The sequence below is a fragment of the Haliotis rufescens genome, unplaced genomic scaffold, assembly GCF_023055435.1.
Source record: "Haliotis rufescens isolate VD_foot unplaced genomic scaffold, xgHalRufe1.0.p SCAF_73, whole genome shotgun sequence".
In the NCBI taxonomy this organism is placed as follows: domain Eukaryota; kingdom Metazoa; phylum Mollusca; class Gastropoda; order Lepetellida; family Haliotidae; genus Haliotis; species Haliotis rufescens.
The window spans coordinates 1192994-1211203 of record NW_025964365.1 but is presented as its reverse complement, the minus strand read 5'-3'; the positions used below and the strand labels follow the sequence as shown (position 1 = coordinate 1211203).

The 18210-nt window shown below is 44.1% G+C and overlaps 1 protein-coding gene across 4 annotated transcripts in view; it reads left to right on the top strand.

The window, feature by feature from the left end:
* LOC124119181 (endoribonuclease Dicer-like) overlaps positions 1–18210 on the top strand; it is a 45190-nt gene that overhangs the window by 10717 nt on the left and 16263 nt on the right. For 2 of the 4 annotated variants that reach the window (XR_007219241.1, XM_048388571.1), the window contains exons 11-16: positions 1379–1592; positions 2605–9329; positions 9838–10079; positions 14456–14711; positions 15865–16042; positions 18012–18087. Coding sequence is in view for 3 of the 4 variants with exons in the window: in XM_048388571.1 (XP_048244528.1) it covers positions 1379–1592; positions 2605–9329; positions 9838–10079; positions 14456–14711; positions 15865–16042; positions 18012–18087 (7691 nt within the window). In the remaining variant the exon portion in view is untranslated. The remainder of the gene's footprint in view (positions 1–1378; positions 1593–2604; positions 9330–9837; positions 10080–14455; positions 14712–15864; positions 16043–18011; positions 18088–18210) is intronic. The other 2 variants (XM_048388573.1, XM_048388572.1) reach the window with 2 other exon arrangements.

Genomic DNA, 18210 nt, shown 5'->3' with positions numbered 1-18210 from the left:
CAGAGTGCGGCGTTGAACAACAAAGTAACAAAATATAATATTTCCATACAGCTATATGAGGATGAGGATGGGGAGAATGCAGCAGCCACTGGTCATGGGTATAAATCCCAGATTATCCCAAATAATCATCCTTGGTTTGTCAGCATCTTTGCTTGTTGTTTCCAGCATCAAGTTGTCTCTTTTTCCCCATTAAGCTTAAATAATGTTCTAGCAGTGTCAAACATAACACACCCTCATATATCTTGGGATATCATGGTGTATTGTAAGTGTAGACAAGACTTGCAGTTTTACTTGTTAATTTAGAGTCAGGTAGGGCTGTCTATTGGTTAAGGCGTTTGCTTGTCATACCAAAGACCTGGTTTCGATTCGCCTCATGGGCACAATGTGTAAAGCACATTTCTGGTATCCCCCCTCATGATGTTGTTGAAATATTGCTAAAAGCGATATTAAACCTCACTCACTCACTCACTCACTCACGAGCATGGGTGGCCCTCTATCCTCTATGGGGGGTTGGGGGGGGAGCCCAGTCGTCTAAGGCGCCGTGATTCACTGTGCAGAATTGCGTCCCTTGGGCACGCCAGAAACCTATGATTGTGGGTTCGAATCCCGGTTCGTCCTGATTATGTTTCTAGGTTTGTCAGCACCATACCCGTGCTAGTGGGTTTCACCGAAGTGGTAAACGTCTGAGACCTGCATCACTTCAGGCTTTCCTCCCACATTAAGCTGACACGCCGTGATATAACTGGAATACTCACTCACTCACTCACTCACTCACTCACTCACTCACTCACTCACTCACTCACTCACTCACTCACTCACTCACTCACTCACTCACTCACTCACTCACTACTTGATATGGCATGTGGAGGTAAGGTTGGGTAACACTATAAGTTGTAGCAGAATTACGAGGGGTACATGGGGTTTTATGCGTCCTGTGTTAACGAGGGGCACATAAAACCCCATGTACCACGAGTGATCCTGCTGCAACAAATTTATCTTACCGACATGTTTTAATATAACATTGTAAAATAATTCAAATAAATTCCAAATTGATAGAAAACAGCTGCTGGATTGAGCTGAGGTTAGCTTGCACTATGTCACATGACATCCCTAGGCTCGGAAAAAGTGTGTGGCTTTTTGCTTTGAAGAGAGGTATAAAGGATTTATTCTGTCTCTCAGAAATGCACGTGCAGCCTGTCGTGCTTGTGGCGGGGTATAAGAGATTTATTCCCCTGCTGAGAAATTTATTACCCTCCAAGGCAGGTTACACAGTATTTGATCAAGATCACGTGGACCAATCAGATCTCATCATTCTGACGTGGCCGCATGATAAAGGTTGGTGTTTTCATCAAGTGGAAATGTCTGCTTGGTTTTGTAGGTCCCTCATTTTCCGGTGTACACACGGTCAGGGGAGGTAACTGTCTCTGTGGATCTGATCCAGTCAAATGTGGTGCTAAGCCAGGAAGACCTGAAGAAGATAGGGAAATTCCATCAGTTTGTGTTCACCAGCGTCCTTCACCTTGAGAAAGACCCCATGGAGTTTGCTGTTTCTAGTGCAGACGTCGGCTACCTTATTGTACCACTTGACAAAGGTAAGTCACAGTAGGTCCAGTTTGTGTAGACACATGAAAGACAGGAACATTCTTTTAGCAAACATGGTTTTACTGTAATATCTAACTCTAGTAGTGCTGTATAGATACAGAGATATAGTATTGTATCGAGATACAAAGTCAACGATACAATGCCTCAATTTATAACCCTTGTATCATGAATACACAATGCCATTTAGAAAGTGGTCAAATGTAACAAATGTTATATTTGGGATAACACTTTCTTAGTAAAGTACAGATTCTCGTGCTCTTTTGGGTTTGAGCCCCGTCCGGGATTCGAACCCACACTTGCCAGAGTGAGGCCCCTAATCGTCAGCACACAAAGTCAGCGATCTAACCCACTCAGCCACCGTATCATGATGCATACAATACATTACCGTAATTACATTACAAGTTGTAAAAACACGAATAATAACACAAACTGTTCCACAATCAGCATTCACAAATTCGTTAGTATTTTCCAGTTTGCAGTAAATTACATAACATTCCCAGAGCCTTCAAGCCTACATATTTCTGCCATAAAATATCCCACGGTCGATCTCTGAAAGTTAAAAACAAATGATTCAGGGTTGTGATTCAACCTCAAAAAGAAAGATTATCAATATGTGAGAAAAGTACTGTATCAGGATACCAGGACAGGGAAGTTCCCTAACCATGATGTTTGTTTAAATAGTTTTTCATGATTTGTGCGAAACATAGTCAAGAATTCACAATGGGAACAAACTGTTGTACATTGATATATCTGTTTATTTTAATATGTTCAAAATATACTACTCAAAAATAGTTAAGGAACACCTGATTCTTATTTGCTATAGTGGAGTGACAGATTAACTGGAGTAACATGAAAGTTCTTTAACTTCTTTTTAGTAGTGTATGTCATGATTTTAAGCCCACCTATATTTATAAGGATTTTAATATGAATATGCACTAATTTGCCTGAACAGTATGCTTGTTTTAATGTAATATTTCCTTATTGCTAACCTTTCTTTTCAAGACTTGTCCACTGAGAGTGGGCTTGGAATACAGTGGGATTTTGTGAACATTGTCCAATCCACTGCCAAGCCAGAGAAGAAGAAGAATGTGTTTGACAAAAAGCGAGGTGCATTTGAGTTCCGCCAGGAGGACTTTGCAGACGCTGTAGTGATGCCATCATACCGCAATATCGACCAGCCCCAACACTTCTACGTAGCTGAAATCCGTTTGGACCTTAACCCAACCAGCCCCTTCCCTTCACCAGAGTTGTACAAAACATTCAACGAATACTACACCACCAAGTATGGCCTGACTATCACCAACACTGACCAGCCCCTCCTCGACGTGGACCACACGTCTGCTCGCCTCAACCTCCTCACTCCGCGCTACATGAACCAGAAGGGCGTGGCTCTGCCAACCAGCAGTGCCGAGACCAAGCGTGCTCGGCGGGAGAACCTACAACAGAAGCAGATCCTAGTCCCTGAGCTGTGTGATATACATGTGTTCCCAGCGTCTCTGTGGCGGAAGGCTGTCTGTCTGCCAGCTGTCCTGTACAGGATGAACTATCTTCTCCTGGCGGAGGAGATTAGGAAACGCATCGCGAAGGAAACAGGCATAGGGGTAGTGGAGTTGCCGTGTGACTTTACATTCCCACAGTTGGATTTCGGGTTTGAAACAAATCCTGAAAAGTTGAAATGTGATGCCGAGGAGGGGCAGGACAAGGATGCCAGTGATGATGATAAGCAGAACTCCTTCGAAAGGCAAGAAAGTCCGACGGAGGATGTACATTCGTGTGATTCTAGTCAGAAGTCGGATGAAAAGGACAAAGTGCCGTCCAGTCCTAGTGAAAGTAGTCCCCCTGCTATCTCCCAGGAGGACCTGAAGGCAATAGAGGACAAGGGAGAGATGTCATCAGACAGTGATTCAGGCATTGCCTCAGCAGGCTCAGAAGTCAGTGTAGCAGACATTGGAGCTCACTCTAAGTGTGATACTAATACTACTGACCTGTCTCCCCAGCCAAACAGCAGCACATCTGATGCAGATTCTAGCACCGCAAGTATACAGTCCAAGACTGACAATGTAGATAGCAGTGTCACACAGGTACAGCCTAAGACAGACTGTGTTGTTTCAAATACCAGTGCCACAGGCAAACAGCCTACGACAGACTCTGTTGTGTCAGATGTAGATACAAGTTCCACAGGTGAACAGCTTAACACTGACTGTGTTGTGCCAGATACAGGTACCAGTGCCACAGGCAATCAGCCTACGACGGACTGTTTTGTGTCAGATACAGATACCAGTGCCCCAGGCAAACAGCGTACGACAGATTGTGTTGTGTCAGATACAGATACCAGTGCCACAGGCAAACAGCGTATGACAGACTCTGTTGTGTCAGATGTAAATACCAGTTCCACAGGCAAACAGCGTACGGCAGACTGTGTTGTGTCAGATACGGATACCAGTGCCACAGGCAAACAGCGTACGACAGACTGTGTTGTTTCAAATACCAATGCCACAGGCAAACAGCGTACGACAGACTGTGTTGTGTCGGATACAGATACCAGTTCCACAGGCAAACAGCGTACGGCAGACTGTGTTGTGTCAGATACAGATACCAGTGCCACAGGCAAACAGCGTATGACAGACTGTGTTGTGTCAGATACAGACACCAGTGCCACAGGCAAACAGCGTACGACAGACTGTGTCGTGTCAGATACAGATACCAGTGCCACAGGCAAACAGCGTACGACAGACTGTGTTGTGTCAGATACAGATACCAGTTCCACAGGCAAACAGCGTACGGCAGACTGTGTTGTGTCAGATACAGATACCAGTGCCACAGGCAAACAGCGTACGACAGACTGTGTTGTGTCAGATACAGATACCAGTTCCACAGGCAAACAGCGTACAACAGACTGTGTTGTGTCAGATACAGATACCAGTTCCACAGGCAAACAGCCTACGACAGATTGTGTTGTGTCAGATACAGATACCAGTGCCACAGGCAAACAGCGTATGACAGACTCTGTTGTGTCAGATGTAAATACCAGTTCCACAGGCAAACAGCGTACGGCAGACTGTGTTGTGTCAGATACGGATACCAGTGCCACAGGCAAACAGCGTACGACAGACTGTGTTGTGTCAGATACAGATACCAGTTCCACAGGCAAACAGCGTACGACAGACTGTGTTGTGTCGGATACAGATACCAGTTCCACAGGCAAACAGCGTACAACAGACTGTGTTGTGTCAGATACAGATACCAGTTCCACAGGCAAACAGCGTACGACAGACTGTGTTGTGTCAGATACAGATACCAGTTCCACAGGCAAACAGCCTACGACAGACTGTGTTGTGTCAGATACAGATACCAGTTCCACAGGCAAACAGCGTACAACAGACTGTGTTGTGTCAGATACAGATACCAGTGCCACAGGCAAACAGCGTACGACAGACTGTGTTGTGTCAGATACAGATACCAGTTCCACAGGCAAACAGCGTACGGCAGACTGTGTTGTGTCAGATACGGATACCAGTGCCACAGGCAAACAGCCTACGACAGACTGTGTTGTGTCAGATACAGATACCAGTTCCACAGGCAAACAGCGTACGACAGATTGTGTTGTGTCAGATACAGATACCAGTTCCACAGGCAAACATCGTACAACAGACTGTGTTGTGTCAGATACAGATACCAGTGCCACAGGCAAACAGCGTACGACAGACTGTGTTGTGTCAGATACAGATACCAGTTCCACAGGCAAACATCGTACAACAGACTGTGTTGTGTCGGATACAGATACCAGTGCCACAGGCAAACAGCGTACAACAGACTGTGTTGTGTCAGATGTAAATACCAGTTCCACAGGCAAACAGCGTACGGCAGACTGTGTTGTGTCAGATACAGATACCAGTTCCACAGGCAAACATCGTACAACAGACTGTGTTGTGTCGGATACAGATACCAGTGCCACAGGCAAACAGCCTACGACAGACTGTGTTGTGTCAGATACAGATACCAGTTCCACAGGCAAACAGCGTACGACAGACTGTGTTGTGTCAGATACAGATACCAGTTCCACAGGCAAACAACCTACGACAGACTGTGTTGTGTCAGATACAGATACCAGTTCCACAGGCAAACAGCGTACGGCAGACTGTGTTGTGTCAGATACAGATACCAGTTCCACAGGCAAACAACCTACGACAGACTGTGTTGTGTCAGATACAGATACCAGTTCCACAGGCAAACAACCTACGACAGACTGTGTTGTGTCAGATACAGATACCAGTTCCACAGGCAAACAGCGTACGGCAGACTGTGTTGTATCAGATACAGATACCAGTGCCACAGGCAAACAGCTTACGACAGACTGTGTTGTGTCAGATACAGATACCAGTGCCACAGGCAAACAGCGTACGACAGACTGTGTTGTGTCAGATACAGATACCAGTGCCACAGGCAAACAGCGTACGACAGACTGTGTTGTGTCAGATACAGACACCAGTGCCACAAATATGCAGAAGAATTTTATCACATCTGCAGCAGACACAAAAACCACTGCAACCGCTAGTACCACAAACATGGAGTCTCAGACCGACTGTATAGTGCCAGATAAGGAAACCAGAACAGGTCCCAAACCTAAGAATGACAGTAAAAGGTCCCAATCAGAAGCCAGTTACACTGGTACACAATCACCTCAGACAGATTTTCCTGTAGCTGATACAGAAACTACTACCAAGTGTTTAAGATTCCTAAATAAACCCATAATTGGTACACAACCCCAGACAGATTGTGTCATCCCTGGTACAGAATCCAGTATCACTGGTGCACAACATCCAACAGATTGTATCGTATCTGATACAGAAACCCGTGTGTCTGGTACGCAAGCCAATACAGACTGCACCGTGCCTGATACAGAACCGAGTGTTGTCAGTAAACATCAACATGAACATTGCAGCAAGTCATTTGCAAAACACTGTGACGTTCAAACCAAAACTTTTACAGATGATACTCCTTTAGTCACAGCCAATGTGATAGAAGTTTTAGATAGAGACGCAAAATATGACAATGTGTTAGAAACAAACTCTATGCAGGTTAAGAACAGAAATGATTCTTTATGCCATAATGCCAGAAATGCATGTGAAAACTTTGTGGAGCAATCAGAAACTGCAGATTCTGAAGGGAACGATACTCAATGGTGCTCAACTGAAGTTAGCAATGCAACTGTCTGCAGTAACGCACAGTCCACAGGTGCCACTCCGGAGTCAGGTGACCCTGCAGGACCTCCAGCCTGCCCAGATCATGACTCGGTGCTCAACACTTCACCTAGTACAGCACACACTGGAACAAACATAACACACAATCAAACTAGTCACTCATCAGAAAGGTGCTCATCATTAACCCATGCTCATTCCAATATGGTAATCTCAGAACCTCTCAAAGAAGATGTCCAAGCTGATCCTCCGATGTCAGACGTGCCAGACTCATCCCTTTTGGTGGACCAATTTCAGTATGCATCCACTGCAACCGAGGATGACTCGTCATCCAGTGTCTGTGGTGCACTGTCTGGTGTAACAGTTCCTAATGCGATGGATTCATGCCAACTCATGATCTCAGAAACAGAACAATCTAGTACAAAGGATGATTCAGAAAACCCTGCTCAAATTAGGCTTGATGATCAAAGAAAGGACAGTGTGGAGGCTGACTTCCCGACTGCTCAATACTCCGATGCAATCAAAGAGTCCTCAGTGTCAAAAAGTGACCTTCTTACTGAACCAGGTGCCGAAACAGTGTTCAATGCAAATCCTGTGTGTGATTCTTCAGACCAGATGAAAGACAGCCCAGCCTCGGGGTGGGATGATGAACCTATGTCACAGTTGACCACGATAGGGGGTCCTCCAATTAGGCAGAAACAGGAAGGGGCTGAAAGTAACTGCTGTGATACGGACAACGCTGAGTCCTATGGTAACGATGCTGATGCTGACTTCGGTGTCTGGTCCTTCCCAGGTTGTGGAGAGCCTTGTCCTGACAGTGATGCTTCCTCATCCACAACATCAGAAGAGGTGGAACTGGAAGTGACATCTCAACCTAACATCTGCCTGGATGAGGACAGAGATCTCAGTACTTTTGTGGGACCAAGCCCCTGCCTCATTTTACAGGCGTTAACAATGTCCAATGCTAATGACTTTTTCAGTTTGGAAAGATTAGAGACTATTGGTGACTCCTTTCTCAAGTATGCCATCACCGTGTACCTCTACTGCTCATACCCAGGCATTCACGAAGGGAAGCTGAGTTACCTCAGGAGCAAGCAAGTCAGTAATTACAACCTGTATAGACTCGGTAGGAAGCGACGTTTAGCTGAGTGCATGGTGTCAGCCAAGTTTGAGCCCTATGAGAACTGGCTGCCCCCGGGGTACATCATCAACGAGAACAGGAGGAGGGGCCCGGTGCCTAGAGTCGTCATTGCCAACTCGGGCAAGAAAACGTCAAGCAGTAATGCCAAAAAGTCTGAAACTGATTCCACAGTGGCCAAATTATTCGAGGACAAGAAGGAAACAGGTGGTAGTAAAAAGACAGAAGTGTGCGATGTGATAAGTGACAAAGAGAAATCGGATAGTAAAGTTGAATCTGAGGAGTCAGAAGGAAACATGACAGAGAAACATGCAGCCGGAAGTGAAACTGAGGACGTTCATGGTGGTAATGTTGAATCTGAAGGAAGTGTGACCCAGAAACTTGAAACTAAAGACATGCATAGTGTTGATATCAAATCTGAAGCCAATGTGACCCAGAAACTGGAAACTGAAGACATGCATAGTGTTGATGTGAAATCAGAAGGAAAGGTGACCCCAAAACTTGAAACTGAAAACATGCATAGTGTTGATATCAAATCTGAAGCCAATGTGACCCAGAAACTTGAAACTGAAGACATGCATAGTGTTGATGTGAAATCAGAAGGAAAGGTGACCCCAAAACTTGAAACTGAAAACATGCATAGTGTTGATATCAAATCTGAAGCCAATGTGACCCAGAAACTGGAAACTGAAGACATGCATAGTGTTGATGTGAAATCAGAAGGAAAGGTGACCCAGACTCTTGAAGCCGAGGAGAAGCATCTCATTAATGAGGATTGTGAAGAAAAAATGCCAGAGAAACATGAATCTGACAAGCACAGCACTGATCTGGATTCCAAAGAAAGTGGAACTGAGGAAACAGAAACTGAAAACAAGCATAGCATTGATGCTAGTTGTGAAGAAGGCATATCTGAGGATGCTGGTAGTGATACTGAATCCACTGTTGTGGACGTAGATGATGGTCTTGAGAACATACCTGTGCTCTCTGACAGTGATGCTAGTCACGCATCAGCAGCTACAGAACAAATGACAGCTGTGTCCACCAATGACAGTGGTGAGGGGACAGTAGAACAAAGTGGAGGTGTGCCACCGATGAGTGATGTAGAACGCCAGAAGTTTGACCAGGAGCTTGAAGAGATTGACTTGATCCAAGAGGCTGACAAGATAGAGGATCTGACTGACGACACGCTGGCTTTAGTGCCCTACAGTCTACAGACGCAGCACGGGATCCCAGACAAGAGTGTGGCCGACAGTGTGGAGGCTCTGATTGGCTGCTATCTGACCACATGTGGGAAGAAGGCAGCGCTGATGTTCATGTCATGGCTGGGGCTGAAGGTGTTGCCGAGGAAGGACCACCGAGTGGGTGCGGTTCGCAGGAAGGAGGGGCAGCAGGTTAGTGTCAAGGTGCTACTTGGAAACCCCTCAATCGTTTCATGGTAACTATATAGGGACCAAACACATAATATTCCAGGGAGCCTTTTCTTGTAAACATATTGATAATATATTCAACTGTGATACTGGTGTAGGCCTAATATGTTTCAACAAAGATACATACCCTGGTTGGTATTCTGGATGAGAATAGGTGCCAGCAATCTATGCTTGTTGTAAAAGGTGATGGGTTGGGTGGTCAGACTCCGTGACATTGTTGATTTCCTGTCAACGTGGCATAGGATACTGTTGATAATATCAGTCACTGGATTGTGTGGTCCAGACTCTGTTACTTACATGGTAATCATGGTCCTATGACTGGAATATTGCTCAGTGGGCTCTAAACATGTTAAACAACAATAAACAAAATATCTAATAGTGAGGGTCCTGTGTTATGTGATCCATGTAAGATGTTTCAGATTCCTGATATCAGATCACTTTATTCATCTTCTCCTGTTGTCTATTGCATTAGCGGTTGACAACTTTATCTCTCCACCAGGTGAGTGAGTACGAGTTTAAGGAGCTTCAGTGTCCCCCGTCGCCGCTGTTCCTGGCAGGGCACCACCACGCCAACAACATGCTGCTCCATCTCCTGGACGGCTACAACGTCTTTGAGGAGAAGATTGGCTACACCTTCCAGGACCGGTCCTACCTGCTGCAGGCCTTCACACACGCCTCCTACCATTACAACTCCATCACTGACTGCTATCAGAGGTACACCAATGTTCACTATACTACTCTCCATACACTCCATCACTGACTGCTATCAGAGGTACACCAATATTCACTATACTACTCTCCATCACTGACTGCTATCAGAGGTACACCAATGTTCACTATACCACACTCCATCACTGACTGCTATCAGAGGTACACCAATGTTCACTATACTACACTCCATCACTGACTGCTATCAGAAGTACACCAGTGTTCACTATACTACACTTCATCACTGACTGCTATCAGAGGTACCTCAGTGTTCACTATACTACACTTCATCACTGACTGCTATCAGAGGTACACCAGTGTTCACTATACTACACTCCATCACTGACTGCTATCAGAAGTACACCAATATTCACTATACTACACTTCATCACTGACTGCTATCAGAAGTACACCAGTGTTCACTATACTACACTCCATCGCTGACTGCTATCAGAGGTACACCAATGTTCACTATACTACACTCCATCACTGACTGCTATCAGAGGTACACCAGTGTTCACTATACCACACTCCATCACTGACTGCTATCAGAAGTACACCAATGTTCACTATACTACACTCCATCACTGACTGCTATCAGAGGTACCTCAGTGTTCACTATACCACACTCCATCACTGACTGCTATCAGAAGTACACCAATGTTCACTATACTACACTCCATCACTGACTGCTATCAGAGGTACACCAGTGTTCACTATACTACACTCCATCACTGACTGCTATCAGAAGTACACCAATGTTCACTATACTACACTTCATCACTGACTGCTATCAGAAGTACACCAATGTTCACTATACTACACTTCATCACTGACTGCTATCAGAAGTACACCAGTGTTCACTATACTACTCTCCATACACTCCATCACTGACTGCTATCAGAAGTACACCAATGTTCACTATACTACACTTCATCACTGACTGCTATCAGAAGTACACCAGTGTTCACTATACTACTCTCCATACACTCCATCACTGACTGCTATCAGAAGTACACCAATGTTCACTATACTACACTTCATCACTGACTGCTATCAGAGGTACACCAGTGTTCACTATACTACACTCCATCACTGACTGCTATCAGAAGTACACCAGTGTTCACTATACTACACTTCATCACTGACTGCTATCAGAAGTACACCAATGTTCACTATACTACACTCCATCACTGACTGCTATCAGAAGTACACCAGTGTTCACTATACTACACTTCATCACTGACTGCTATCAGAAGTACACCAGTGTTCACTATACTACTCTCCATACACTCCATCACTGACTGCTATCAGAGGTACCTCAGTGTTCACTATACCACACTCCATCACTGACTGCTATCAGAAGTACACCAATGTTCACTATACTACACTTCATCACTGACTGCTATCAGAAGTACACCAGTGTTCACTATACTACTCTCCATACACTCCATCACTGACTGCTATCAGAGGTACCTCAGTGTTCACTATACCACACTCCATCACTGACTGCTATCAGAAGTACACCAATGTTCACTATACTACACTCCATCACTGTCAGAGGTACACCAGTGTTCACTATACCACACTCCATCACTGACTGCTATCAGAAGTACACCAATGTTCACTATACTACACTTCATCACTGACTGCTATCAGAGGTACACCAGTGTTCACTATACTACACTCCATCACTGACTGCTATCAGAAGTACACCAGTGTTCACTATACTACACTTCATCACTGACTGCTATCAGAAGTACACCAATGTTCACTATACTACACTCCATCACTGACTGCTATCAGAAGTACACCAGTGTTCACTATACTACACTTCATCACTGACTGCTATCAGAAGTACACCAGTGTTCACTATACTACTCTCCATACACTCCATCACTGACTGCTATCAGAGGTACACCAGTGTTCACTATACTACACTTCATCACTGACTGCTATCAGAAGTACACCAGTGTTCACTATACTACTCTCCATACACTCCATCACTGACTGCTATCAGAGGTACCTCATTGTTTACTATACCACACTCCATCACTGACTGCTATCAGAAGTACACCAATGTTCACTATACTACACTCCATCACTGACTGCTATCAGAGGTACACCAGTGTTCACTATACTACACTTCATCACTGACTGCTATCAGAAGTACACCAGTGTTCACTATACTACTCTCCATACACTCCATCACTGACTGCTATTAGAGGTACCTCAGTGTTCACTATACCACACTCCATCACTGACTGCTATCAGAAGTACACCAATGTTCACTATACTACACTTCATCACTGACTGCTATCAGAAGTACACCAGTGTTCACTATACTACTCTCCATACACTCCATCACTGACTGCTATCAGAGGTACCTCAGTGTTCACTATACCACACTCCATCACTGACTGCTATCAGAAGTACACCAATGTTCACTATACTACACTCCATCACTGTCAGAGGTACACCAGTGTTCACTATACCACACTCCATCACTGACTGCTATCAGAAGTACACCAATGTTCACTATACTACACTTCATCACTGACTGCTATCAGAAGTACACCAGTGTTCACTATACTACACTTCATCACTGACTGCTATCAGAAGTACACCAATGTTCACTATACTACACTCCATCACTGACTGCTATCAGAAGTACACCAGTGTTCACTATACTACACTTCATCACTGACTGCTATCAGAAGTACACCAGTGTTCACTATACTACTCTCCATACACTCCATCACTGACTGCTATCAGAGGTACACCAGTGTTCACTATACTACACTTCATCACTGACTGCTATCAGAAGTACACCAGTGTTCACTATACTACTCTCCATACACTCCATCACTGACTGCTATCAGAGGTACCTCATTGTTTACTATACCACACTCCATCACTGACTGCTATCAGAAGTACACCAATGTTCACTATACTACACTTCATCACTGACTGCTATCAGAAGTACACCAGTGTTCACTATACTACTCTCCATACACTCCATCACTGACTGCTATCAGAGGTACCTCAGTGTTCACTATACCACACTCCATCACTGACTGCTATCAGAAGTACACCAATGTTCACTATACTACACTTCATCACTGACTGCTATCAGAAGTACACCAGTGTTCACTATACTACACTCCATCACTGACTGCTATCAGAAGTACACCAGTGTTCACTATACTACTCTCCATACACTCCATCACTGACTGCTATCAGAGGTACCTCAGTGTTCACTATACCACACTCCATCACTGACTGCTATCAGAAGTACACCAGTGTTCACTATACTACTCTCCATACACTCCATCACTGACTGCTATCAGAGGTACCTCAGTGTTCACTATACCACACTCCATCACTGACTGCTATCAGAAGTACACCAGTGTTCACTATACTACTCTCCATACACTCCATCACTGACTGCTATCAGAAGTACACCAGTGTTCACTATACTACACTCCATCACTGACTGCTATCAGAGGTACACCAATGTTCACTATACTACACTCCATCACTGACTGCTATCAGAAGTACACCAGTGTTCACTATACTACACTCCATCACTGACTGCTATCAGAGGTACACCAATGTTCACTATACTACACTCCATCACTGACTGCTATCAGAAGTACACCAGTGTTCACTATACTACTCTCCATCACTGACTGCTATCAGAAGTACACCAGTGTTCACTATACTACTCTCCATACACTCCATCACTGACTGCTATCAGAGGTACCTCAGTGTTCACTATACCACACTCCATCACTGACTGCTATCAGAGGTACCTCAGTGTTCACTATACCACACTCCATCACTGTCAGAGGTACACCAGTGTTCACTATACCACACTCCATCACTGACTGCTATCAGAGTGGAATACCTAAATTATTTTTACTGTGTTGCCTTGTCAGTAGGACTGCATGGTATTACCGGTATACCATTATATTGAAATATGTATTGCAATAATTTTTCTGTGTTCTGGTATATTTGGTAAAAAAAAAGTTAAAAGTTTCGTTATTCTTTGTATCGTTTAACCTAAATGTACACAGAAATTCTGCTGTTTTCTTTTACTTAGTATTCCGTATCACACACATGACTAAGCATGATCAGATGCCGCCATTTGTAGTCATGGATACTAGAACACAAATGATGTTTCCCTGCAAGTGTGATTGACACAAAGTCGGAAACATGGAGGTGATTTTTCTCTCGCGTTGTTATCTACCCTGTATCCATGACTACAGATGGTGGCGACTGCTGTGTAATGTCATATGGGATACTTCGTAAAAGGTAACAGCAGAGGGCCTATGTTTCAACATGATATTGATAGATATGTCACACTCGCCATGTTTCAGGCTGGAGTTCCTGGGGGATGCCATCCTGGACTATGTGATCACCCGCCATCTGTACGAGGACTCACAGAAGTATTCCCCGGGCATCCTGACAGACCTGAGGTCCGCCCTCGTCAACAACAACATCTTTGCAGCTCTGGCAGTGAAGTGGGACTTCCACAAGTACTTCAAGGCCATTTCTCCAGCACTGTTCCACGTCATCGAGAAGTTTGTCGCGAGACAGAAGGACAAGGAGGATGAGATTGATATTGAGGATGAGGTAAGACAACACAAACAGCACTGTGAACTGTCTGATCTGTCACTAGCTTCAAAGCAACCATTAAATGATGGTTTTGGTTCCACAAAGCGATCTTAGCCTATCTACACTGTGTTGTCTTTACCTAGTTACCCTGTGTTGTGGTTGCCTAGTACCCTGTGTTGTCTTTACCTAGTTACCCTGTGTTGTGGTTGCCTAGTTACCCTGTGTCGTGTTGACCTAGTTACCCTGTGTTGTGTTGACCTAGTTACCCTGTGTTGTCTTGACCTAGTTACCCTGTGTTGTGTTGACCTAGTTACCCTGTGTCGTGTTGACCTAGTTACCCTGTGTTGTGGTTGCCTAGTTACCCTGTGTCGTGTTGACCTAGTTACCCTGTGTTGTGTTGACCTAGTTACCCTGTGTTGTGTTGACCTAGTTACCCTGTGTTGTCTTTACCTAGTTACCCTGTGTTGTGTTGACCTAGTTACCCTGTGTTGTGTTGACCTAGTTACCCTGTGTTGTGTTGACCTAGTTACCCTGTGTTGTGTTGACCTAGTTACCCTGTGTTGTGCTTACCTAGATACACTGTGTTGTGTTCACCTAGTTACCCTGTGTTGTGGTTGCCTAGTACCCTGTGTTGTGTTCACCTAGTTACCCTGTGTTGTGGTTGCCTAGTTACCCTGTGTCGTGTTGACCTAGTTACCCTGTGTCATGTTGACCTAGTTACCCTGTGTTGTGGTTGCCTAGTACCCTGTGTTGTGGTTGCTGAGTTACCCTGTGTCGTGTTTACCTAGTTACCCTGTGTTGTTTTACCTAGTTACCCTGTGTTGTGGTTGCCTAGTTACTGTGTGGTGTGTTTACCTAGTTACCCCATGTTATGTTTACCTAGTTACCCTGTATTGTGTTAACCTAGTTATGCTGTGTTGTGGTTGCCTAGTTACCCTGTGTTACGGTTGCCTAGTTACCCTGTGTTACGGTTGCCTAGTTACCCTGTGTTGTAATTGTCTTGTTGCCCATGTTGTGGTTGTCTAGTTACCCTGTGTTATGTTTGTACCTTGTGAAGATCTGGGTTAGAATTGATCTTCAGCAACCCATGCTTGCCGTAAGAGGTGACTAACTAGATCAGATGGTCCGGCTTGCTGACTTTGTTGCCTAGTTACCCGTGTTGATTTGGCAGTTCCAGATGTTGGAGGATGGGGACGAGGACAGTGAGCAGGTGGAGGAGGTGGAGCTGGAGATACCCAAAGCTCTGGGAGACATCTTCGAGTCTGTTGCTGGCGCCATCTACCTGGACAGCGGCATGTCCCTGGACACTGTGTGGAGGGTGTATTACCGCATCATGCGGCCACAGATAGGTGTGCATAGCTCTCTGTATGTCTTACTGAGTCATAGGGTGAAACACTACCAGTACGTTCTTAGCTCAACGGGGCGGTCTGGTAGCCTAGTGGTTAAAGTGTTCGCTCGTCACACCGAAGACCTGGGTTCGATTCCCGACATTGGTACAATGTGTGAAGCCCATTTCTGGTGTCCCCCGCCGTGATATTGCTGGAATATTGCTAAAAGCGGCGTAAAACCAAACTCACTCACTCACTCACTTAGCTCAACACCATCAAGGTGAGCACTTAAAGCTTTCGTATAACACTGTCATGTCAGTACTATATTTGGGTGCATGAGTTAAAATTTAATGTAGCATCAGCATTATTTCTGCCATATAGCAACTAAGTACCATATTGATATGTATTAGCATATATAAGATAGCTAAGCGGTAAATAGCAAAGAACAGGTAAGAACGAAGCATGGTTTATTTCACGATAAAACCTTGTTCTATCATGACGTCATTTCTGGAGATTCGAACATGCGCTCGCAACTTGATGAAATCGTAAATTGGATGAGGTTATTTTTGAGAGGGAAGTGTCTAGAGAGTTGTTCCCCGTAGATGTAGCCTGGCAACGTAGATGAACGCGATGGCCGAATGATTGTATCCGAAAGTGGGAGAGATATGACAATCGGTATTGGGAGAAAAGGTACAGATAACTGTCATGAAAATTTTGAGAATATGCGGGAAAGACCAAGTTTAACCTCCTGTTCATAAAATGGACTTGTCCGACATTGCCAAGGTTGAATTCTATTCAGGGAGTCATCATTATTTAACATGATTTAAATAGGGGTAAATATATTTAAAGCTTGTAAATTTAAGTAACATCCTTAAAGAGGATGTACATAATGTTGTATCTCATATGACAAATAAACAACATGTGGTTGTTGTTTATCGTACAATAAAACACTGTATGGAGAATAATACACTAAGGGATGCGACCCTCATGGTTATTCTCCCTGCAGTGTTTTATTGTATGATAAACAACTCCCACATCATTTATTATATACTTAAATATATCCCTGGTGACAATGAAACGGTTTACATTATGTTACATAAAACATATTACAGCAGCACCAATTAACTCAGTTTTCTATGCCACCTTCAAGCCATAGCTTTCTCTGTCACCATAAGGTTGGGAAATATTCAGATGTGGTTAGCAAGATCCTTCCCTCTATGATCATGATAATGGAGAACTGCTTTCATTTTGAGGAACTTGATATGGTTGCTACCTGATTACCTGTGATTAGACCAGAATATATCCTCACTAACCTATTTAACGACACTGGAAGAGGGAGGCATTGAGGATGCATGTTACACATTGTGGCATAATAACCATTAACTTGAGGATGCATGTTACACATTGTGGCATAATAACCATTAACTTGAGGATGCATGTTACACATTGTGGCATTATTACCATTAACTTGAGGATGCATGTTACACATTGTGGCATTATTACCATTAACTTGAGGATGCATGTTACACATTGTGGCATTATTACCATTAACTTGAGGATGCATGTTACACATTGTGGCATTATTACCATTAACTTGAGGATGCATGTTACACATTGTGGCATAATTACCATTAACTTGAGGATGCATGTTACACATTGTGGCATTATTACCATTAACTTGAGGATGCATGTTACACATTGTGGCATAATTACCATTAACTTGAGGATGAATGTTACACATTGTGGCATTATTACCATTAACTTGAGGATGCATGTTAATGTACATATTTTATTTCTCATATACGTGTATTATCTTTCAAGTTTCAGAAGAGTGTAAAGTGTGTCCTAAGATAACTGTGCTATTTAGGCATGGTCACTGTCATTAGGTTATTTGTGGTACTTTGAAAAAGAAACAGTGAAGCCTAAACCATGTAGACAGTTCATGTTATAAATCACCTAAAGATCACGATATGTTTTCATGTAATTCTAGAAAAGTATCTGAAGAGCATCCCCAAGTCTCCTGTGAGGGAGCTATTGGAGCTGGAACCAGAGACAGCCAAGTTCGAGTGAGTTGTCTCCCCTGTATGCAGTGAATTGTCCAGTTAGATTCTGGTTGTAACCTGTGCTGGTTGTATTGGTTGTAACCTATGCTGGTTGTAACCCATGCTGGTTGTATTGGTTGTAACCTA